A 25470-nucleotide genomic window follows, 5' to 3' on the forward strand; every position below is an offset into this window, starting at 1 on the left:
GTAACTAAGCTGCATAACTCCATATTGGTGGCAAGAATATCCTATTGGATTTCTTTAATGTTTAAATGTTTTATATTAAAAAAAAAAAAAAAAAATACAAACATCCTATTTCCAAATTACGGAAAAAAAACTATCTAGCAAGTTACCAATTTTGGAAGCATTTTTAAGTAAATAATTACATTTAAAAAAAAATATTTCCGTATATATTCTCTGTTATTATACTGTATCTGTAACTAAGCTGCATAACTCCATATTGGTGGCAAGAATATCCTATTGGATTTCTTAAATGTTTAAATGTTTTATATTAAAAAAAAAAAAAAAAAAATACAAACATCCTATTTCCAAATTACGGAAAAAAAACTTTTGTGGAAAACTCCAGGTCCCAAACATTCTGGATAATACATCCCATACCTGCATAACTTCTTAAGAATGATGTTAAGCCTTCAATTCACACCCATACTTCAGATTTAGAACCTAAATAAAGTATTTTTTTTACTTTAGAAAACATGGCAGTTATTTCAGGGATTTTCTGGTGGAGGCCAAAAGAAAGGCAAGTAAATGTTCACACTAGGGGACCTATTTATCATACTGCTAAAAAAATATTATTTTCACATTTGTATAATGAGAGTTTACACAAACTACTTTTCCAAATGCTAGATTTTTACATTTGCATGGCAGTGTATATTACTGCAATCAGATCCTTACAAACAAACCCATGCACAACTGTGAATTCTTTAAGTTACCAATTCCACATGACAAATGGCCTTAACCTGACAATGCACACACATTCTTTGTGGTCACATTTTTCTCAAGCTATAACCTATTTTAAAGGAGGCTAGCATTCTGTAACTCTTATATACCCTTATTTCAGCCTACCATGGGAGCCTACCATGGGAGCCTACCATATTTTGTCTCAGTTAGCTACATGTTTTCCACAATGGATCTGATCACAGCAATGGCAAGACACTTGCAAAGAATTAACCTCTACTTGGATTTTATCCCTTAACTCAAATAAGCCTTCCGTTCACAGAATTCAAATAAAGAACATGTGTCCTAAGTAGCCACTTCCATCTAAGCCTTATATTCTACAGCATACAAATGACCCTGGGGAATAATAAAGAAATAGCTGGTGTCCCACTATTACACTGTAACTAGGAAAGATCCACTGTGCTAGGAAAGAATCCAAGTTCATTTACAGACTGCCACAAGTTCACTGCATCGGACATCTTCTCTGCTCTTGCCTCATGAAAGCCTGGCACAAAAAGTTGAATTGTATACTGCAAAAGGGTTTAGTATATGTCAACTCTGAATCTTTTAGGGTTACCAACAAAAAAAATCTCAAAATAATCATTTCTGTTATACAATATGCATTCCCAGCCTATGGGCAATCTGAGAACAATAAATTGTAGGGCAGCATGACTTGCTGTGATTATCTTATGTAGAAGTAATAATTATGTAATGTGATTATCTTATGTAGAAGTAATAATTATGTAATGTGATTATCTTATGTAAAAATAATAATTATGTAATGTGATTATCTCATGTAGAAGGCACATAGGCTTGTAAGCACCTTCCAAGCTGCCTGGTGCAGAAAAATCATCCATGTCCCATTACATTCTGTGTATCAATTTTACACTACTTTTCCTAACCTAACATGGTACCATTATGTATTCTGATTGCTGTGAAATGCAATTTTAAAAAGAACGCCTGTTTTTTTTGTAAACCAACCTGTTTTCATAAAAACCTAATCGGCTGCAAGCACATGTTGTTCAGGCTACACTGACCGGATGACAAAGAAAAACAAAAATGAATCATGCATCACCTAACACTAAAACAAAGAGGGTTTTCCGTGAGAATAATATTTGTCTTTGGCAGCGGAGTGAAACCTGCAGCCCACCTCTGGTATTTACTCTGAACTGAGCATAAACACAGATAAACGGGGAACTGTAGGGGGTTAATTAACAACACACAGGTTGATACACAACTCAGGAATTTCTATGAGCTCTCATCAGACAGGCATGCAATTTAGGGACATCCTATCTGCAACCTTTCTGCTGAAGTTAGAATGTGAATTTTAAAAAAGGAACAATAAGTGAGGAACTTGAGAGATATACTGCCTCTAAGAACAATGTAGTAATTCCAGGTTAACAATGGTAATAACGCCTCACTGTTTTTGATAGCTCGCCTGGAACAGTCTGTTTATAGCTGGCAACTAGGCCCACCAGCAAATCCGGGCCAAATCATTGGGGAGTGATTTCCAGTACCCTGCAGATGTGGTTACACTACAACTACCAGAATCCCTGCACAGTCTCACTGTTAAAGTCTTCTAGATCTCAATTATGACCGCAATTGTAAATGTGGTGCATGAAAACAGACACAAATTTGTGCACATAATCAATGCTGTTCATTAGTGATGGGCGAATTTGTGCCGTTTCGGTTCGCCGAAAAATTCGCGAATTTCGTGAAACGGCGAAAAATTCGCGAAACGGCGCCGAATTTTCGCGGGCGTTTCGCAAATTTATTCGCCTGCCGCGAATCGCGCAAATTCGCCGCGAATTCGTGCCTGGCGAATAAATTCGCCCATCACTACTGTTCATAGCAGCTACTTGCACCAAAACATGATCCTTGCATAGCGCCAAATTTGCCCATCCAGCCTGCTCTGACAAATAGTAAGCAAGTCCATTACATTAGATAGCTTTAAGAAGGGGTTGGATGGATTTTTAGCAAGTGAGGGAATACAGGGTTATGGGAGATAGTAGTAGATAGAACAAGTTGATCCAGGGACTAGTCCGATTGCCATTTTGGAGTCAGGAAGGAATTTTTCCCCCTCTGAGGCAAATTGGAGAGGCTTCAGATGGGGTTTTTTTTTGCCTTCCTCTGGATCAACTAGCAGTTAGGCAGATTAAAAAAAAGGTTGAACTTGATGGACGTATGTCTTTTTTTCAACCTTACTTACCTATGTTACTATGTATTTATATGAGAATAATTCCAGGGTTCCTACAGTGAGTTGTTCCAATAGGTTCAATAGACCTGCAGTGAATCACAAACGTATTATCATGGATGCCAATGCTTGTGATGCTAAAAAATGACGTCAGCCAAGGCTTAACGGAGAACTAAAATGAATGTGGCTAAAAATGCCATACTTTATATAGTGAACGTATTGCACCAGCCTAAAGGTTCAGCTTGTTGATAGCAAAAATGACCCAGGACTTCAAACTTGTCACAGGGGGCTACCATTTTGGAAAGTGTTTGTGACATGCTCAGTGGGCTCTGAGCAGCTGTTGAGAAGCTAAGCTTAGGGGGGGTTGCAAATTATCAAGCTGAAAATGAGGTTAGCCTCTAATATAAGCTCATGCTGCAAGGCTGTGCCATGTAGTAATTATCTGTATTAATTACTAGTCAGCCATATACTGTGACATTTGTATTCTATCATTTCTATGTGTACTTTACAGTATATTTTGAGTCTGTCCGTAAGCTCAGTAGGATTGAAATACCATGATATGACAGGATACTAGCAGCTCTAACATCTGTAGAGCAGGAACCTCTCCCTTGTGTATCAATTACCACTTGTTCTTGAATATAATTATATATATATATATATATATATATATATATATATATATATATATATATATATATATATATATATATATATTTATATAAATATATATATAAAAAAAAAATTATATATATATATATATATATATATATATATATATATATATATATATATATATATATATATATATTTATATTGTATATAGTTACCCCTGGTCTATTACTGTATTGTACCTTATCAAGAAAGTTTTTTGTTGTGTTGCTCAGTTTACATATCAACACCTTTATTTTCTTAATTGTAGACAGTTGAAACAGAAATTACCAGCAGGTGGCAATGCTGTCACAGAATAAAAATATTAGGTGGTTTAAAGTGGACCCGTCACCCAGACATAAAAATCTGTATAATAAAAGTCCTTTTTAAATTAAATATGAAAGCCAATTTCTTTTTTTTATTAAAGCATTCATAGCTGTTGTAAACGGATTTAAAAATATCAGCTGTCAATCAAATATTGCCTACCCCGCCTCTATGCCTAGGCATAGAGGCGGGGCAAAGAATTCCTTTCACTTTCCATTCAGCACCTCCTAGATGTCACTGCTCTCTCCACATTCCCCCAGCTCTCTTAATGATTTAATTGCGTAACCAGGGCATGGGGATGGACATTGGGTCCCAGTCCCCTGGTGCACAAACAAGATTCTGAGATGATACAAGACTTGCCTTAATAACAGTGTCCACAAAATGGCTCCTGCCTGGTTAATAGAATTATGAGTTCCCAGACTGATGGAAACAATATTCAAATAATTTATACAGTGTAATTAAAGTTCATTTTGCTTGACTAACATGATAAAATAGGATTTGGAATAATTTTGTTTGGGTGACGGGTCCCCTTTAAGGGCAGCCCTTCCAAAAACCGGGCCTGTCTGGATAGGACATTTAGGTGAATGACATGGCAATCAGCCACGACATTAGCCCTGCCTCCTATGTCAACCGCCACACTCCTGACATTACTGTCCCACCCCCAACATCACCCGGCCCTCCCCCTGAAGTCACCTGGCCCACCCACTACCTGTTTTCCCAAAACAATAAAGGTGGCAACCCTTATTTTTTTTTTAATTGTTTTAAACTGGAAATATAAGGGAAAAAAACATTTAAAGTGCCAAAGTGCTGAGAAGGGTTTACATATCCTGCAATGCAATTGCCAACTCCATTGCAATGTAGTTTTGAACAACACAATGGAAAGATACAAAGTGTATGTTTTCCAAACCAATACATTGAATAATTATATACTTTTACTGGGTGATATACACATTCATAAAAATTATAAGGATATTGGAAGTCACAAATTTCAGTGGAGTCTTCCAACAGTATGGGCTACAATTTCAACTATATAACTGTCCCTCAAGAAGTATGAACTCATAAATGCATTCATTCCTCTATACAGCTGGTTGCATGGTTCTAATCTTATACACACTCGGCCAGTTCATACAGAAAGACAAAAGTCCAAATGGATACTATACATAAAATTTTAGGCTATTAGCAACAAAGCCATAAAAGCTACTGAAAAAAAAAACAGTTCTTAGGGCTACTGTTAATTAGCAATTGAACAAAGTTCAAAGCTCCCTTATGAATTACCGTATTCATGTTAATTTACTCTCCAACAGGGTACATATGGTGTCTTTTTATGTCAAGTTCTAAATTAAGGCAAAATTAATATAATAAAACGCATTACATATTCTGTTTCTGCAAGGAAATGCAACAAATGCAAGGGATTGGCTTTGACCACAAATCCTGCTTTGATTAAAAATATCAAAAACATGTATGAGCTAAGCTACTAGAAAATCATACTTGCAACACTAATGAGACAACAGGAGTCAAAAGAAAATTAATTTAACATCAATTGTCACAAATTAAATAATGGAATGCAATACTCTCACTTCAAGTGACATGGCTTGGAGTGAAATTACATTAAATGAAATTAATGACAAAGCATGACAGTGAACTGGAATCATCAACAGGGAGATTGAGGGGCTATAGCCTCTCACTTAAGGCTCCCATACATCGGCCTGTATGGGGCTTTCCCGATAGATATCTGCCCGATAGTCGGCCAGATGCCGATCAGGCAGGTTAGAAAATTCATAGACAAAAATAGCAGCACACCGTTAAGTTGCAAAAGTGCTCAAGTGCATAATTTATTTAGCCCACAGCATACAAAGGCAACGTTTCGAGCCAACCAGGCCCTTTATCAAAAGATCAGGCAGGTTAGAAAATTGTGACGTATCGCAGCCGCATGTTTTCGTTAATGCAGTCCCGGGATCAACAGCCCATTTGGCCTCCATTCTGATCAGCCCGATATCGCCCACTTCAATGTGGGCATATCGGGGAGAGATCCGCTCATTTGGCGACGTCTATGGCCACCTTTACCCTTGCACCTGCAAGCTTTACCAGACTTACAGTGATACTAACACAAAAAAAACTACTTTTTAAAATATGATTATACATTAAAAGTTACCTATAGGTCAAGTTGATTTTTTTTTTTTTGCCGAGAGGTTTGTTTTTGTAAGCAATAGTTAGTTAAAGTTTCGAAATGACTGTTTTGCCAACCTGACTGTCCCATCTCATCTCTTCAGAGTTAGAAGTTGCTTTCAAAGGCAATAATATGATAGATGTAAAAAATAGTTTAATTTCTGGTGTCTGTATCACTTTAAAACAGTTCTGTGTTGTTTGCAAGGCTAGTTGCACACTGGAAAACGAAAACCATACAAGTTTCCCTTTACCAAAGTCTTGAATAAAATAGAATAATCTGAGGCAAAAAAATATGGATTTTTCAAAAACATCACTGTATTCAGAGGGATCATGGTGATCCATCCTAGGAGCAAATTAAGCCATTTTTAGCTCAAGGACACATTGGTTAAAAATTCCCACAATAAAGAATCTTATAGAGGAAATGTACTCATACATAACCCCAGTGGCTTGAACTTAGGTAAAAGTTTAATAACCCTCTCAGAAAAAACACTTTGAAGTTACCAATATAGTATTTGCCACATTGACTGTCATTTATTGATAATTAGAATGCTGAGTTGTCAGTCAGTTATCACTTAAAGGGTATCTATTGAAATTTAATATAAGCTTCATCTTGAAAGTGTCTTATTTCAGTGAGATGAAGTTTTTATTAAATTTTCATTGCAGAATTCAACCGATATTGTTTCATAAAGTACAATTAAAAACATCATTCAGATAAGTCTGAGAGAGGTTTGAAAGTAGATAACCTAGTCAATCCATTGGGCTCTAATTTTAATAAGGGTGTATATGTCCCCTTTAAGATATAGGTTATGTGCAATAAACAAATAAATACTATTAAAATCATAATTTGCTGGTGGCGTGGCTGGCTTTCGCTACACCGTGGACGCACATTTACAGAGCCCCCTGGGCTCAGTGCACAATCTGCCTCATCCAGGCTGAAAACAGCCCCTACAGTAATTTGTTCTCACTCCAACAGCTAGAGCACAACATCCTCTGCTAGGATAGCCAAATACCTTTTATGGGTGCTCTCTGGCACCCATAAAACCGGAGCGCAGTTCGTGGCCTACTCACGGGGCTGCAGCCAGGGACTTGCGTAGGAGCGCGACCCAGGAACTTGGCCCGACCGGAACTGCAGCAACAAACACTTGGCATCGCTGGCACCCAAACAAGGGGTGAGTGCCCTGCAGCCCCTGTATGCCTTACTCCCCAGCAGTACTGCCATCTCCTTCCTGCAGCCTCAGGCCCTAATACAAACAGGCTAGGAGGGAATTGGAGACCTGTGCTGTTAAGCCCTTAGGAGCACAGTAGTCTAAGTGGCCAGAAGAATTGCAGAGGGACAGAGTACATAAGTGGAACAATACCTGCCTGCATCTGTCCATAGCCACTTAGGCTCATATTGTGTTGAATACAGTTGGATTAAAAGGGGATAAACTGCTTTAAACCTGTGAACAGTCTGTTCTCCCTGGACTGTCTAGGCAAGGCATTCTAAATGCAGACTTTTCTCTGGGTGCACTATGTGCAATGAACAGGTGTCATCTACATTCATGCATCAGCCACATGTCTATGCTAACTAGCACCATGAAGTAAGATATTAATGTAAGGCTCTGTTGTACATGTGACCTCTATCCTCAGTGTCCATGGTAGTCCGGTTGACCATATGCTTTTTATATTCCTCCAAGTGCGACATGAATTTTCTGGCCAATTCCCGGAGAGTGCCTCCTTGCATCACCCAATCAACCCTAGAAGGTTACCTACGGAAACCAGAACTCTCCAAACCCCTAAGCTGGTTATACACTATTCTGCTACAAAATAGCTTTGATCCTATAAAACATATCCACTGTAAATGGGCCCAAGACTTTCCATCCTTTGAGGAAAGATATCCTTGAACAGATACCTGAAACCAGCATTTCAGTTAAAGACCGTTACATACATACTAAATTTCTTCATAGAGTGTACCTGACCCCACACAGGCTGGCACAAATATACAAAGGGTACCCAGACATGTGTTTCAAATGTAATGCGGACAGTGGAACTTACATGCATGTATTTTGGGAATGCCCTAAGATTCAACAATACTGGACTGCAATTCTTTGGGACTCCCAGCTATTCGGACACCTGCATTCTGCCTTCTGGGACATCTTAAAGGACTTACGCTTTCATCCAGTGACAGATTGTGTCTACAGCAACTTCTACATTATGCAAAGAAAGCTATTTTGCTCACATGGAAAGCCCTGGAACCTCCTACCTTAGCATTCTGGATTAAAATTTTTAATGACATTCTTCAGAGTCACAAATTGACGCATATAACGCGTGGATGCCCAGATAAGTGCAAAAAAATCTGCGACAGGTGGCTCACAGAAACACAAACCGTTAACCAGCATATGACTTAACTGGTACGAAAGCTCCTAACCAGGTTATTTACCATGAGATATCATTTTTTTTGCATAACGGGAATGCCCACCCTTTTATATATCTCTCTTTCCTTCCTCACTTTCTTCTCTCTTATTTTATGTTATGTTTACAAAATCAATATAGAAAATCTTAAAAAAAAAAAAATCAATTTGCTGATCAGGTACATCAGGATTATATAAAGATAACAAGGTCCCTTAAGGTGGCCATACACGGGCAGATAAAAGCTGCCGACAGACCGTGTCGGCATCTTATTGGCCCGTGTATGGGGCCCCACGACGGGCTTCAGTCGGCCAGATCTCGATCGGATGGGACAGAAAATCCCGTCGGATCGCGGCCGCATCTATTCGTTGATGCGGTCCCGCGATCCGATCGCCCGTTTGGGCATCGTTAGGATCCGATCGTTGGGCCCTAGGGCCCACGATCGGATCAGCCGATATTGCCCACCTCAAGGTGGGCATATCGGAGGGAGATCCGCTCGTTTGGCGACATCGCCAAACGAGCGGATCTCTCCATGTATGGGCACCTTTAGTCTCAGTAGAAGAGAGTATATTACAATAGCAATAAATGCAAAACACAGCATTTCATAGTAACAAATCTTCACAAATTCACTGTGAGAAAAGCAATCTTGTGAGTTAGAAAAAATCAAGAAACAAAGTTATAGAACATCAAATATGCTACAGTTGTTATAGATTTTTCAATTGTACTAACTCCAGTAATTATAGTTTCTCACCTTGAAATCAGAGTCAACCTGGAAATGAAACTGGTACAGGTATGGGATCCGTTATCCGGAAACCTGTTATCCAGAAAGCTCCAAATTACGGAATAGCCGTCTCCCATAGACCCCATTTTATCCAAATACTGCACATTTTCTCTGTAATAATAAAACTGTAACTTGTACTTGATCTAAACTAAGATTTAATTAATCCTTATTGGAAGCACAACCAGCCTATTGAGTTTATTGATTGTTTATAAGATTTTCTAGTAGATGTAAGGTATGAAGATCCAAACAACGGAAAGATCCGTTATCTGGAAAACCCCGGGTTCCAAGCATTCTGGATAACAGGTCCCATACCTGTACTACAATGACAGGGGTGGCTTGCTCAGACAGGAAGTGGGGGCTCATCAGACCACTAGTCAAAAGGGAAGATAAAAGATTCAACAGTGAGAATGGCGGCTGACAGTTCTTAAAAGGAACAGTTCAGTGTAAAAATAAAAACTGGGTAAATAAAACTGCAAAATAAAAAATGTTTCTAATAGTTAGACAAAAATGTCATGTATAAAGGCTGGATTGACTGAGGGGTCCATTTACTAAAGCGCGGTAAAAAATATGCACACAAAATATAGACGAATTTGTCGGCGAATATGTTTTCGCCAAATTACTAACCTGTGGTAAATATAAATTTGCAAATTTTCTTGCGCAAGAATATGTTTTCGCCAGTTATCGCATTTGTTGAGAATAACGATAAGTACACATTAATGCCTGGTTTACTAAAAACAGTGAAATGTTCGAAAGACAAAATTAACGCCAGAATATTTCGCAAAATGTTACCGCCATCTATATAGTGGCAGTAATTTATTTTTTAAGGAAATATCCCAAATATCCCTTGTTTTACCCATCATTCTATACCTGTTGCCATTCCTGACAGGAGAAGAGAGAAGTGACTGGATAATCAAAGATGTTTTGGATTATTCTTTTTAGTGATGTGCGGTTCGAGAATTTCTTGACCCGCACGGACCCTACCCACATCCGACCCAGGCCCGCTACTCCCCTTTATTTATAGACCTGCACCCGCCTCGCACCGCAGTGACATCACAAAAGGGGTGGGCGGGGCAGGTGGAAGTCTATAAATTCTGGCGCCGGAAGCCGGCAGTACTAGCGCATTTTGTCCAGGGGTCGGCCCGCACATCTCTAATTCTTTTGTCTGTTGCTACAACAGCTTTTTCAGCTGAAAGACGTTTTATTATGGCTAGGAGGGACCAAAGGCTTCGTCAGCCTAGATTAGACTACAATTATATGATGCACACAGATATATTGTGTGTACACTGTACAAGTATGGAACCTGTAATCCAAAATGCTCGGGACTTGGTATTTTCCAGATAATGGGTCTTTCTGTAATTTGGATCTCCATACCTTAAGTCTGCTAAAAATCATTTTTATTAAATAAAACCAAAGGGATTGTTTTGCCATTATACCTTAGCTGGGATCATGCACAAGGCACGGTTTTGCTATAACAGAGAAAAAGGAAATATATTTTCACAATTTTAATTACATGATTAAAATGGCTTCTATGGAAGATGACCTTTCCATAATTTGGAGAGCTGAGAGTACCTGAAACCAGGAACTGGGACTTATAAAAGCAAGGAGCTCAGTTCTCAGACAGCAAGCTTTAATACTTCACAGCACCATTTGGGAAAGAATTTATAATTACAAACAAGGCATCATTTGACACTTAGGTGAAAGCAGAAGATAAACAATTCAGCAGGGAATAACATGGCAACTGAAATAATGGTGTGCATATCTCTGTGAATAATCAAACTAATGTAAGACAGGAATAAGATATTGGATTTACCAATATATCTAATCCTATTCACTCTTGTTCAGCAGTTAGTTGTAAAGTGCCTAGTGCACTGGAAAAGGAGAACTGAGCATGTGGGTTACATTACCTGGAGGGGAGGATGTGCAACCTGAATTGAAGGATAAAAAAACAAAATCTTCCACAGGGCTTCTGCACATGATAAGATATACAGCAGACACTCAAATTTATCACTAGAGATTAGTGCATACTAAGCACCCATACTACCAGGTGGTGCGCAGCCATAAAGATCTGCATCATGAAAACCTTTAAATATTTATAAACAAGACTACTAGCTATTCTGTGTCATTTACCGATTTCCCAGTATGAAGAATGTATCAATTTACTACATTACCCACTAACAAACGGCACCACAATAAAAACAAGGAGCTCAGTGATCACTGAAGGATATTTATTAATATATATATATAGGTAGGGAAAATGTCTTGATTTTATATATATAAAAAAAAAGATATAGTTAAGAGCACTCACGGGTATTGTGCAAAAGGCTTTTATTGGAGTGTTACAATCTACCCCACATCAACGCGTTTCGGTTCTCTCTGAACCATCGTCTGGATTAACTGACTATATATATATAGATATAGATATAGATATAGATATAGATATAGATATAGATATAGATATAGATATAGATATAGATATAGATATAGATATAGATATAGATATATATATATAGATATATAGAGAGAGAGAGAGAGAGAGAGAGAGAGAGAGAGAGAGAGAGAGAGAGAGAGAGAGAGAGAGAGAGAGAGAGAGAGAGAGAGAGAGAGAGAGAGAGAGAGAGAGAGAGATATATATAAATAAACTCTAAGGGCATAATCATTTCAAAGAACATCTAGAATGAGGAAAATTAGCAGATTAATTGCAGAAGTCAAATACTGGAAATAAATGGGTTGAAAATAGTGTAATAAAATCCTTTTAGGTAATATGTGTCTTAATTAGATTATTTGAGAAGAGGCATCTGCTTCCTATTGTGTGGGGGGCTTTGTCTGCAACAGCAATTCTGCTACTCAGCCATGTGGGATCAGGTGTGGGCTCAGCAATTAGGGAGATTTCATTGTCTGCAGATTCTTAGGATTTTCATTTGAATAGATTCCTCCTCACAGACAGATGGTGAAGAATTGCTAATCTCTTCCTGCATGTCCGCAGAGAAATAGATATGGATATCTTTGTCTAATTCTGGCAAAGTATTTTTCTACTTCAAATCTATTTCTCCATGTTACTGCCCAAGGGTACAGTTTGCACAACTGTGTTAAACAGTTATAAATACAAATAGGTAAATCACAGGTAAAGCAGCTTAACTAATATTATGCCAACAATAGTCTGACTTTTCATTAATTACTAACACTAAATTATTTAGTAAATTTAAATTAATATAAAATCCATAAAACCTGCTGACCTGTGAATAAGTATGCTTTATTAGCTTTAATGTAATAGGTTAACTACCATCAAATAATGTTCCTTTTAAATATTTTTGTTTTTTAAGGACATCACAGCCTGCAGCCTGAGTTGCAACCCTTGAACAAAATATCTTTTGCTATAACCCTAATAGACTTATTTATAAAAAAAAATCTAATTTGTGAGGCTTGCAGGTTTTGTTCTACTTCAATTAAAGTCAAATTTAAAAAAAAACTCGAATGTTTGCTTATTTATGAAAAAATCTGAATGTAAAAAAACTCAATTATGTTAAAAACAACTCGAATATAGGTATGGAATCCATTATCTGGAAACCCATTATCCAGAAAGCTTTAAATTACATAATGGCCCTCTGCCCTAGACTACATTATAATCCAAATTTTTTAAAATGATTTCCTTTTTGTCTGTAGTAATAAAACAGTACCTTGTACTTGTTTCAAACCAAGATATAATTAATTCTTATTGGAAGCAAACCCCGCTTATTGGGTTTATTTAATGTGTATATGATTTTCTAGTAGACTTCTATGAGGTCTATGAAAACCATTTTTTCCATATGGGTGAATTTAGATCTATATAAAACTTTACAAAAAGCAAAATATATAAACATTTTAACTAACCAACAATCTTCAGAGATGGTTTATAATTTAATAACTTATTTACTTAGAATAATGATTTTATTAAGAAAACCAACAGACGCATTTAAAAAACAAATGTACCAAAAAAAAAAAATCTCGGGCGTGAGGTATAAACAAAGAAGGTGAGCAACGGTGGGGAGAAATGGAGAGACAAAATGTGTACAAATGACAAAGTGACAGCACATTATCTGAACACATTGTAATTGACATACACAATCTAATTCCCTATTATCACTATTCTCTGCAAGCTGTGCGGGTGCAATTACTACTGAATAAAAGGAGAACATTTATGACTCTCTTGCAGACACTTGCAGATAAATTCTTGCAAACAGTCTCAGACAAACAAAAACAGCAAAATGAATGGCCACAGCTAATGTATTTACTTTGTGTTTGAACTGCAACATCAACCTATATGCAACAAATCTAAATTTGCAAAATAATTGATTGTTTCTTTAAGTTAAGCAATTATTTTCACCATTGCTGAATTTTCTCCAATAATGTAAAAGTCAGAAGTTCACTTGAAAAAGGGAATATTAAAAATTCTACAAGGCCACCGCATCTTACTCTGCTTATACAGCCGTCATGAGAAAAGAAAGATATGCTTATGCAAGCACATTGTTAACTACCCCACTTTAAAGTGCAAACAAAGGAGAAGTTGGAACTGCTCTCAAAAACGTAGACAGATTGTTAATGATTACGAAGACGGCACAAAGCTTAGAGATGAAATTACTCTGTATTCCCATTATCACATGATGTCTCCATACATACCAATCAATATGCCCCTAAATAGCTTCCTTTATGGCGCTGCATGATGTACGCCGCATGATGTACTGTCAGGAAGTTGCAGTTCTGCATATACTCCCACCAGCTTTCAAGCAATCATTACAAAACTCATCATTCATACAGATCTATAGTTTACCATCCATATAATGTTACAGTAGCACTGAAAGTAAATTCAAGTTCACAGAACTACAAACACAGAACTAAAAACAATTAAATGCACTTTGACTGGATTTGTGATTTATTTTTCTGCAGCAACACCATTAACACTCTGTAACCATCTGGTGTCTTTGCTGGAAACCCTAACCCATCAGGGCTAATATCCCACACTGCAAGGTTAAAGCTTACTAAAATATATATTTATTTAATGTCCTTGTCTTTAAAATATATATATGCTAGAAAGCATGTATATCAGAATGTATTTGGTACACAATTTTGTACGATTACGTGAGAATGCATGGAGGAACTATAATCAACTATAACAATACTATGCTGGGTTTTCTGTAATCAATTTATTTCAATAGATTTCACATTTAAAATCTTTGTGGCTGGTCAACCCAATAATTATGAACATTACTAGAACATACAATTAATCACTCATCTTTGTTTTTTGAGGAATTTTTATTGATTGTATACCACTGAAGAAATCACTGTTGGGTGATGAAACGCTTTGGGTTATGAATCCTCTTATTGATACGCTATTGATGCCTAACGAGATTGTAAGTACATTTTGTTCTTAATAAATTCAAGTTTTAAAAGAGATTATGCTAGGGGAGCATGTCTTTCTTGCAATTTGTTTTGTAGATCTTTCCCGGCTGCACCCAGAAATTAATTGGGAATTTATTGGCAGTGGCAAGACCATTCCCCAGTGGGACTTATGGACTACTCATTGAACTACTAAATTAACTTTTCATCTTAGATTTCAAGAGAAATTTGCTGGATTTGGGTATATTAAAACACACTTTTTTATTACTCAACTCTTTATATACTCTTATATAAAATGAACTTCTGGGATGTTACTAGATTTGGTCTTGGGCCTCTTTTACTTTTGCCATGCATTTTTGTTCTCTCCCAGCCATCCATTTAATCTTTGCTAAATGAAGTATGAACGTCATCATTAATACATCACTGCTTGCGTTAAGCTTGTGCAAGGTCAAATCTGGAAGATTCGATAGCTATTTAAAGGAAAACTATACCCCCAAAATTAATACTTGCGCAACCGATTTGACACCAATGGACTTAGCAAAAATTATGTAAGCCATGCTTATTTATCTGTAATAAACACACCAGTTTCTATGCAAGTTTTTTGCAAGTTATACAGCTATTTCATTTCAAATTTTTACTTGCGGTTACTGCATGCACACAATACTTTGCCACTTTTTATATGCCACCCCCAGCATAATAATTTCATTGTGTTTTTACAGAGCAACAGGGATATAAAAAACAGCAATGAAAATGTTTAATTTTACAATGCTATTACATTGCTTTTATAAATATGCTTTAAATGTGGCAGATGAACCATAACCAATTACAATAATGTATATTCCAGACTGAAGGAAGATTGGCTTAGTGCCAAAACAAAGCTCCTGTACAAGTAGTGGAGAAAACATCATCAGACATGAGGTAACAGGCTACAAATCTACCACAAATACATTTAGAAAAAAAATGAAGTTACTTCCCACCAGTTAAAAATAAGTAAACTGCATGGCTATAAAATTACTGAGAGATACCACAGCAAAACACTACACTTGTTAGCAGCTTTTCCAAGAAGAGTTACAAATGGAAAGCTCCTGTCTGTGAGGGGTCATAGAAGCATTGCTGAAATGCTACAAAGTATATACAGTAACAGTCGTGCTCCCAAATGCCCCTCCAGGGGCACCAGAAAAAAAGGCAGAGAGACCACCCTAGAACAATAGCTAAATAACTGATAACAATATTTCATACACTGGAGATACAGTATATTTGTATCATGTGCTCCTTATGGCAACAAGTCATATTTCCTGTGGCCTGTAAAACAGGTTTTATTTTCTTTTATATATATTTATTATTTATGCACTGAAGGGTTAAAGGGGTGGTTCTTTTTTAGTATGTTATAGAATGCCCAATTCTAAGCAACTTTTCAATTGGTCTTAATTATTTATTTATTTTTATAGTTTTTTAGGTTTTTGCCTTTTTCTTTGGATTCTTCTCAGCTTTCAAATGGGGGTCACTGACCCTGTCTAAAAACAAATGGTCTGTAAAGCTATACATTTTTGTTATTGCTACTTTTTTACTTCTAAATAGAGAAGAATGCCAATACCTGTGGTTGCAACAAACGGGGTAATCCCAAATTTATTCAATGGTGCTATACAACACTTTTCAAACGATCAAGCGTTTCGGGACCGCATGGCCCTTCCATCACTGAGGAAAAGTCGTTTGAAAAGTGTTGTATATATTTGCTGCAACCACAGGTATTGGCATTCTTCTCTATTTGGATTCACAACTGGCGTGTGGCTAGGCCAGTGCCATATACCTTCATCCCCTGAACTGACTTTGTATACTTTTTTACTTCTATTCATATTCCAGTCTCTTATTTCAATCAGTCCATGGTTGCAAGGCTGATTTGGACCCTAGCAACCAGGCCTAGCATAGAAATGCATAAAAAATGAAAACCTATTGCAAATTGTCTCAGAATATCCCTCTCTGCATCATACTAAGGGCTCTTACGGACGAGCGGTTGTAGCTGCGCTCCTGCTGGGGAGCGCAGGAATAGACGCATTGCATTTTTTCCAACGGGGCTGTACTCACACAGGCGCCGAACGCAGGTTGAGACGCAACATGCTGCATTTTTCCTGCATTCGGCGCCTACACGCGCCTGTGTGAGTACAGCCCCATTAGAAAAAACGTAATGTGCCTATTCCTGCGCTCCCCTGCAGCTGAAGCAGAAAAACAGAACACAGGGGAGCACAGCTTCAACCGCTCGTCAGTAAAAGCCCTAAAAGTTAATGTGAAGGTGAACAACTTTAAGTCAACATTTTGACAGTTCAGCAGATTAAATAAACTGATTAGCAGTCCTGCATCACAGTGCTAATAAAATATAAATGACACTAGCCCAGAATCTACTGAAACCCCACAGGAGTTAAGGAATCTGAAATAACCTTCTTGCCTTTTAGGACATAGAAGCAGGTCTGCTCATGTTTCCTGATGACTAGTTAGTGATTCTTCTGGTAACATCATCCCAAAGGTGTACTTCCTCTGACCTTGCTGGTAAGGAGTCATTACAAATATTCTATTTAATTGAAAACACAAATCAAATGCCAAGTGTAAAACAGTGGATTATTTCTTCATTATTTCCTGTTTAACCTATTAACTGCCCAAACTCCAAAAACTCCAAACTCCAAAAACTCAAGTGCTAGCAAAGTATTTTTAGGTAAGCAATGCAGAAGAAACAGGACATGCCAACTGCTTGTTTAAGGATTAAATTTATACAAATATGGACTGATTTTGGTAATACTGACTTGCTTTTTTGAAGCAACCAAGTAGCAATCCCAAATAGACCAAACCATTGTCAATAACTTGCATGTGAATTGCCTGCAAACACCTGTGAAAGTGTCAAACGTCATTTGCTTGCAAGCTCTGATTCTCACGCAATTATCATTTGAGAAGCACTTGCTGCTACACGTATTATTCTCCAAACCTCATTTCCTATGCTAGGAATTGTATCCTCCTTCAATAGACGGCACATTCTTCCCTGAAACTTACCAGCTGGCTCAACCTACTTAAGGGTATATTTATCAAAGAATGAACTTTGAGATCGCCACAGTCCTCTAGAGTGAAATTCTGCCACTCTCCATTAATTTCTATGAAATTTTGAAATGCGTATTTATCAAAGGTTAAACTTTCACTTTGACCCATTAATAAATTTCCCACTGATATAACTCACCTAAACCCAGGGGTGCTTCGCCAATGAGGCGAGTTGAGGCTGTCGCCTCAGGCGGCAGCGCCCCAATAGGTACCAGGGGCAGCAAAAATGCTGCTCCTGGTACTTTAAGAGCGAATTTCCTGGGAAGGGGGGGCAGCAGCAACTGCTTCTGCCTCAGGCGGCGGAGGGGCCAGGATCACCCCTGCCTAAACCCTGAATAATACTTTAGAACTGTATTGCTTACTTTAGGTTATATAAAGTCAACATTTCACAGATGTTTGCACTACACAGCTCAGAAAGTCATACAAGCTGTTATTGTCTTCAAAAACAATAACTGTTAAGCATAAGATCCCTTTAAATAAATTTGTTTTTATATACTTGGGATAAGTTACACATAACCCACAAAATCAAAAAAAAAATTAGTTATACACAGCAGTATGTTTTTTTAAAGTAGCGCTATACTGTATATTGCTCTTTCATTCATGCTCATCTGTGCTCTAAAATGTAAAGAGCATCATTTTTTGAATTCCACAAAAGAGAAATACCATTGCAAGCCTTGAACTAACAGTGCACACATTATTTTGCCTAGCACATCAGGCCTTTGTGTTTCCTCCAGTTCCTTGGCAATGGAGCATTACATTCTTAATCATAGCATTGGGGTTTTAGGTCTGGACGGCTGAACTGCTTTTTCAGTTATAAATAGGGATGCACCGAATCCAGGATTCCGCCTTTTTCAGCAGGATTCGGCCGAATCCTTCAGCCATGGCCGAACCGAATCCTAATTTGTATATGCAAATTAGGGGCAGGGAGGGAAATCGCGTGACTTTTTGTCACAAAACAAGGAAGTAAAAAATGTTTTCCTCTTCCCACCTCTAATTTGCATATGCAAAATAGGGTTCGGATTTGGTTCGGTATTCGGCCTAATCTTTTGCAAAGGATTCGGGGGTTCGGCCGAATCCAAAATAGTGGATTTGGTGCATCCCTAGTTATAAAACAATGCTCTTGGAGATTTAATATTGTGTATGGAAAACAAATGTTTCATAGCCTTGTGATCCAAAAGGAGGCCATAGATTTTTAAAAGACATTTTTGTTATCCTAAAACCAAACTTATCTTGAAATGATCGTTTATATGTACGCTTTGTCCATCAACTAAAAAGACCATTTCAAGTGATATCATTTAGTTAAAATCTTCTAACCTGCCCAATCGATTTTCTGACCAATTTCGGATGAAAAATTGTTACATGCACAATAATTAACCTCACGATAATTTGACGAATTTGTTGGATCACACTAAAATCCGTTGTTAAGGAGAGAAAAATCTTAAGTCTCGTGTGATCTTAGTCTCTCAGTGTCTTTGTCTGGAGTCTGCTGCAGCAATTCCAAAGTCTCATTCCTTTTCCAAAACTGTTTTGCTTAACAGTGAGCTTAACTGCATCAAATATGTCTTCTTCAAACAAATGAGGAGATGGTGGCTTGTTTAAACACATTGTAAAATGAATGGCATACTAGAAACATAATCATGGATACGGAGGTGATGGACCTTTGGTTGTTGTGATGCTGGGGTTCAACTCATGCTTGGGTTAACTGCTGAAGCCAGGAAGACGTGCTCAAGTTTAGGATATAGGTGTATTAAAAACAACTGAAAAATATATAAATTCTGAGGCTAAACATGTTTCTTTTTAACTACACAGAGATCGATTTAGAAGCAATTGGTACAAAATAGTGTAATACTATTTTTCATCAAGAATGATATTCAATTACACAAAATATAGCATACACAAAAGCTAAAAATGCTTTTCAATAATGCCATAAAATGTGAACAAAAAAACAAACTATCTACTCTGGGCCAAAATAAAATATATATTAGCACATCTGATATCAGTCAGAAAAGTGCTGAAGTGTGAAATGTACCTCATATAACCTCTGGCAAGAGCACTTTCCCAGACAATATCAATAATTCATCAGCTGCATCTTATCCTGTCTCTCTCTCCACATTACGTCATCTTTATCTGATAATGCAATTGAATATTGATTGATCTGGTTTTTGATGTTTTGAGAAAAGACAATGAATTTTCAAAACAGATACGAACTTTAAAAGCAAAAATATATTTTTATATTTTCACTATGTAGTGTAACCAGTCTTTTAAGAGGGTCCCCTACATAATTAATTCTCAGTGAAAGATTTCCATCCAAATGACTGTCAAAATGCCTATAACATTGTCATCCTTCAAACAAAAATGTGGGAGAATCCACACCGAATGTAAATCCCAAATTGCATATTCAAATTTGAGATCAATAAAAAATGTAATCGTTTGTGCCCAAAAAATTATCACATTCATGTCCACATGACTAGCCACATGACTAGAGTGACGACAATAATTCCAAACCATAAGTATTTAAAAAGGAGGGAACCCAGAATCTGGTGATGTTCATGAGTTCAAGACTTCAGGCTGTCATTGCCAGCAAAGGGTTTTCAACCAAGTATTAGAAATGAACATGTTATTTTCAGTTTTTTAATTTGTCCAATTACTTTTGAGCCCCTGAAATGAAGTGATTGTGTTAAAAAAAAAAGGCTTTAGTTCCTCACATTTTTGTGCAATCTTTTTGTTCAACCCATTGAATTAAAGCTGAAAGTCTGCGGTTCAATTGCATCTGAGAAGTTTCATTTAAAATTCATTGTGGTAATGTACAGAACCAAAATTAGATAAAAAAGTTGTCTGTCCAAATATTTATGAACCTAATTGTATGTTATTTCAAACCAACCCCACTTACCTTCTAGGCTGTCAGAGCAAGATGTCCCTATACCAGTGTCTCCACTGTCAGATGTTATGCTGAGTCGCCGAGTGTGACTTATTCTGCCATTGTGAGAAGCTCCTGAAGAATGCCACAGTGCATCAGAGCCAGAGATCCACACAGAGGAGAAATCAGAGCCTGAAATACACAAGGAGGGCTTGTTAAAAATGTTATTCACTCTAGATGGGGTGCAAAAAAGAATCGCAAAATAAAATGCCAGTTGAAACCAGAATGCTTTTAAGTATCATTGACAAAACATGACTGGAGAATTACCATACATTAGCAACATCTAGGGGCCGATTCACTAACTTCGAGTGAAGGGTTCGAAGTAAAAAAACTTCGAATTTCGAAGTGTTTTTTGGGCTACTTCGACCATCGAATGGGCTACTTCGACCTTCGACTACGACTTTGAATCGAAGGATTTGAACTAAAAATCGTTCGACTATTCGATAGTCGAAGTACTGTCTCTTTAAGAAAAAACTTCGACCCCCAAGTTCGCCATCTAAAAGCTACCGAACTCAATGTTATGGGGAAGGTCCCCCATAGGCTTTCCTAAGTTTTTTTGATCGAAGGATATTCCTTCGATCATTGGATTTAAATCCTTCGAATCGTTCGATTCGAAGGATTTAATCATTCGATCGAAGGAATATTCCTTCGATCGTACGATCGAACTATTTGCGCTAAAATCCTTCGACTTCGATATTCAAAGTCGAAGGATTTTAATTCCTAGTCGAATATCGAGGGTTAATTAACCCTCGATATTCGACCCTTGGTGAATCGGCCCCTTACAGTATTAGAAATGCAAATAATTTCTAGTAAACAAGAGCTTAGAGCATAATTTATTTGTTACAATAAATGAATTAAAACAAAACTGATCATCGGTCCACTTGAATTTCTCTCACAGCTATCTCATTTATGGCGCCCCAAACACATGGCACAATAACAAGGTTTTGTTCAAGAATGACAAATGTATGAAAGAACATTACTCTGTAGCTGGACAGGGGAGACTATTAGAATAATAGGCTGCAAATTTCTTTCTATGATCAGCACAGTGATATTTTTTTTGTTAGTATCTCTTTAGCAGTGCGCACAGAGCATAAACCAGTTCAAGCCACAACATTATGGGAGGTATAATGACTTAAGATGGGAAATGAATTCAGATGATGGATACACACATGAATAGCCCAATAAAAGTTAGCTGACCAGCTGGGCTCAGATCACTCTGGATGTACTGCAGACCGAAGGTCTCCCCTCACTCAAATAAACACTGGTAATTGATTTGTAAGTCCTTTGTATGTGGACCCATCTTCTATGCTACATGCCTTTGGATTCTGCGCACAGGTACAGTATATGTGTATACATATATATATATATATAATATCTCATAAACATAGAAAATGTATGTAAAATGACCAGTCCGAATAAGCAGAGCAACAGTCCAAAATAATTTTAACTTGGAATGCTACTGAGAAGGTATGGCAAACAGTTAAAAAAAAGTAAGCCCAAAGCATGTAAAACAACCAGCAATCTAGACTCATTTAAAATACACAAGGCAATACCCAAGAAGCCTTACCAGTCACAGGGTACTATATAAAACTTAACGGTACAGATGTTGAAAAACTGTTAAACCAAGCAAGCATTAATTGGCATTCAGAAAACCCTTTGTGGACACTGCTCCTGAGCTACAATGCAAAAGACAGATGATAAAAAGGCTCCCAAGGATCCTTCCCCATGTGCTCTGCCAGTATGGCACTGCCTGGTAGAGAGAGATGCAGATTCTCAGCTGCTAAAATTCTGAGTGTGACAGCTGGAAGGACCTCAGGCTAATAAACAACAGAGTGGCAGACAGTTACTAATGCAGTCAATATAGTGCATTATTACATAAGTGCCCTATTTGATTTTCCAATTTCATTGCGTATACAAAACAACAGAATAAGAACTGACATTATAATAAAAACTATAGATATTCACTACACAACTGCAGCTCAGGGCAAAGTGGGAACCCTAAGAAGTAAATGTAAAACTTGCCTGGATGGTCACACAGGCATGTGACCCTTCCCATCAAACCAAAAAATGTTTAATACCAAAAGTAAATATGAACAAATAGGTTTGCACTTTTGAAAACAGATTTCAATGCATATGATTCTGCTGGAGGGGCACTATTAACTGATGCATTTTGTGAAAAACTAATCTGCATCATTTTATGTTGTTGGCAAAACAAATGGCGTGTACAGGTATGGGGCCTATTATCCATAATGCTTGGGACCTGGGGCGTTCTGGATAACGGCTCTTCCCGTAATTTTGATCTTCACAGTTTAAGACTACTAGAAAATCATGTAAACATTAAAAAAACCAATAGGCTGGTGTTGCTTCCAGTACTGATTAATTATATCTTTTGGATCAAGTACAATTTACTGTTTAATTATTACAGAGAAAAAGAAAATCATTTTTAAAAATTTGGATTATTGGATTATAATAAAGTCTATGGGAGTCTGCCTTTCCATAATTCTGAACTATCTGGATAACGGGTTTACGGATAACGGTTCCCATACCTGTACAAAAAAAATCTGTCTCTAAACAAACAAAAACATAAAAAAATTTAGAAATTAGGGCCTAGGACTACCAGGATTGCCATCTGGTAGGTATTTTACTAGCCTAGTTGGTAAAAATTATGCTTGTTTTAATAAGGGGGGGAGTTGAGAATAAATATGGTAGCAACCCAACATGGGACAGCTACATGAACAGGGATTATTTGGAAGATGGTCGTTAGATTAAATAGATAAAATACAGTTTCAAGAGCAGGTACATGGAGTGGAAAGCTCCGGATGCCTGTCCTTTTCAGTGCACATCAATGGAGCTAGGGAAGAAAACAGATCCACAGGCTGAGAGCAGCAGAGCCAACATTCAGTGGCCCCTTGCCCAAAAAAATGTCTTGTTACACTAACCCAAAGCAACGAATAAGACATTTACTTTTAAATAAGTGACCAGTAAATGCTACCTGCTGATTGGTTACGCAACTGCACCTGGCCTTTTATTACACAAACACAAATAATTATTTTAATACAGCAGGCATTTCTACCAACAGCTACTTTTTTTTTTAAAGATAAAATTTCATTGTTTTATAACACATAAAAAACAAAACAAAATATATGCCGGAAATGCAGTTGAGGTACTATTACAGAGCTTGAAATAAAAGGTGTACATATCAATTTGTTTAGTAATGTGATTGCTACACTTCAAGAATTAAAACACAGTTCAAACAGTCGTACAGTGAGACGTGAATGTTGCCTCCAAGATTTCTATCATCAACATACTGGACAGTGACTAGATAGAATCAAGGATTTCTGCCTTTTACAGTATAAATAAACACTTCTTTTCATGTTCGGGAGCCCTGACCCCCAAGTCCCGCTTCCCACCATGGACTCCATATTTTCTCAAATCTTTGCAGTGAGCCTCTGGATAGTATGGTGAGTTTAATGAGAGGCAGATTCTGATTCACCAACGTTATCCAGTTTTGTACCGTGGGCGGTTGGGGACCCATCCATGCCATAGCAATTACTTTATTAGCATAGTACAACAGTGTACGGTATCTAACTCTGGCATGATTAGCGTATATGATTTCATCTATGACTCCTAATATGCAGACCTGTGGGGTCAGCAGCCTAGGGAAATCTAACTTATCCGCTAAGATATCCATGACTACGGTCCAAACATGGAGACTGGTGGGAACGACCAAGCCATGTGTAAAAAGGTGGCTCCTTCAGCCCCGCATCTATGGCATTTTGCAGTTGGGTTATTTCCCATGGCTTTTAATCGCACAGGGGTGATATAGAATTGATGAAGCCATTAAAATTGAACCAATTTGTTACGAATAGAGTAGAGATGACTATAACCTCTATCTGTTGCTTCCTCCCACTCCTCGTTTTCGAGGTCTGGGATATCGGCTAGCCATTTTTGATATGCTGCCTTAAACGGGGGGGGGGGCATGTTTGTAGCAAGGTCTTATATAAGGTGGATGTAAGTTTAGTTATGGTAGGAGACCATAACACAGTTTCAAATTGTGGTTGTGAGGTTTGTATTTCAGATCCTCCAAATTGTGCTAGAAATACTTGCCGCAGTTGGAAATACCGAAAGTGAGATAAATTGGGCTCCGCAAGTTTTTCTTTAAAGAACTCATATGAGCCAAACTTGGCACCGTCGAGCACACCCTGTAATCGCCTAATGTGCTTACGTGGCCAGTAGAGAAAATCGGGGAATTTATAGAATTGGGAAAGACGGGAGTTAGCCCACAACGGAAGATTGGGTGTTAGAATGAACTCTTCTTTGGATACAGCTTGAGTGCTAAATTCCAGGCCTTCCTTGGGGTTGTTATGACCGCTGGGAGTTTGTCATGATCTGTGGTTGCTCTATACGGAAGATGCCTGAGTCTACCAACAGCTACTTTAAAGGCATTTCAAGCCATATACTAGCTGTATTATTTAGTTTTAGTTTAGACCTGCAGTTCAGCCATTCAATTGCCAAACTTTAAATTCTTAAACTATCCCATCAAGCTGACTCAGATTAGCCACCCCCACACCCAGGGTGATTTCTGGAAGGAGCATCATGAAACAGCCAGGAAAGACACATGGTGTTTTTTCATCTGAAGTTTTTTTATTGCATCCATCCACTTGTCACTGTGCACAAGGGGTAGACTTTGGCCAGAAAATGTTCAGGAGTGCATTTTCAAGACAAACCCCACCAAATTTGATGCCGTACATGTCAGTACTGCAAAACTTAAAAGGCTTATTTACAATTTCTCCATGAAAATGTCACATGTGAGATTCCTCACAGAGAACAAGTTCATGATAAGTATAAAAATCTAAA

General features: G+C 37.6%; 1 protein-coding gene across 6 annotated transcripts in view; it reads right to left on the reverse strand.

Annotated features, from left to right (window-relative positions):
* The window catches only part of LOC108717915 (centrosomal protein of 85 kDa-like), a 139544-nt gene that overhangs the window by 86038 nt on the left and 28036 nt on the right, over nucleotides 1-25470 (reverse strand). For 5 of the 6 annotated variants that reach the window (XM_018265364.2, XM_041564613.1, XM_041564612.1 and 2 more), the window contains one exon: nucleotides 20587-20745. In XM_018265364.2, the coding sequence (XP_018120853.1) occupies nucleotides 20587-20745 (159 nt within the window). Of the gene's footprint in view, nucleotides 1-19725; nucleotides 19802-20586; nucleotides 20746-25470 lie in introns of those variants that run through there. The other variant, XM_041564614.1, reaches the window with a different exon arrangement.

Source organism: Xenopus laevis, chromosome 5S, assembly GCF_017654675.1.
Source record: "Xenopus laevis strain J_2021 chromosome 5S, Xenopus_laevis_v10.1, whole genome shotgun sequence".
NCBI classification, from domain to species: Eukaryota; Metazoa; Chordata; class Amphibia; order Anura; family Pipidae; genus Xenopus; species Xenopus laevis.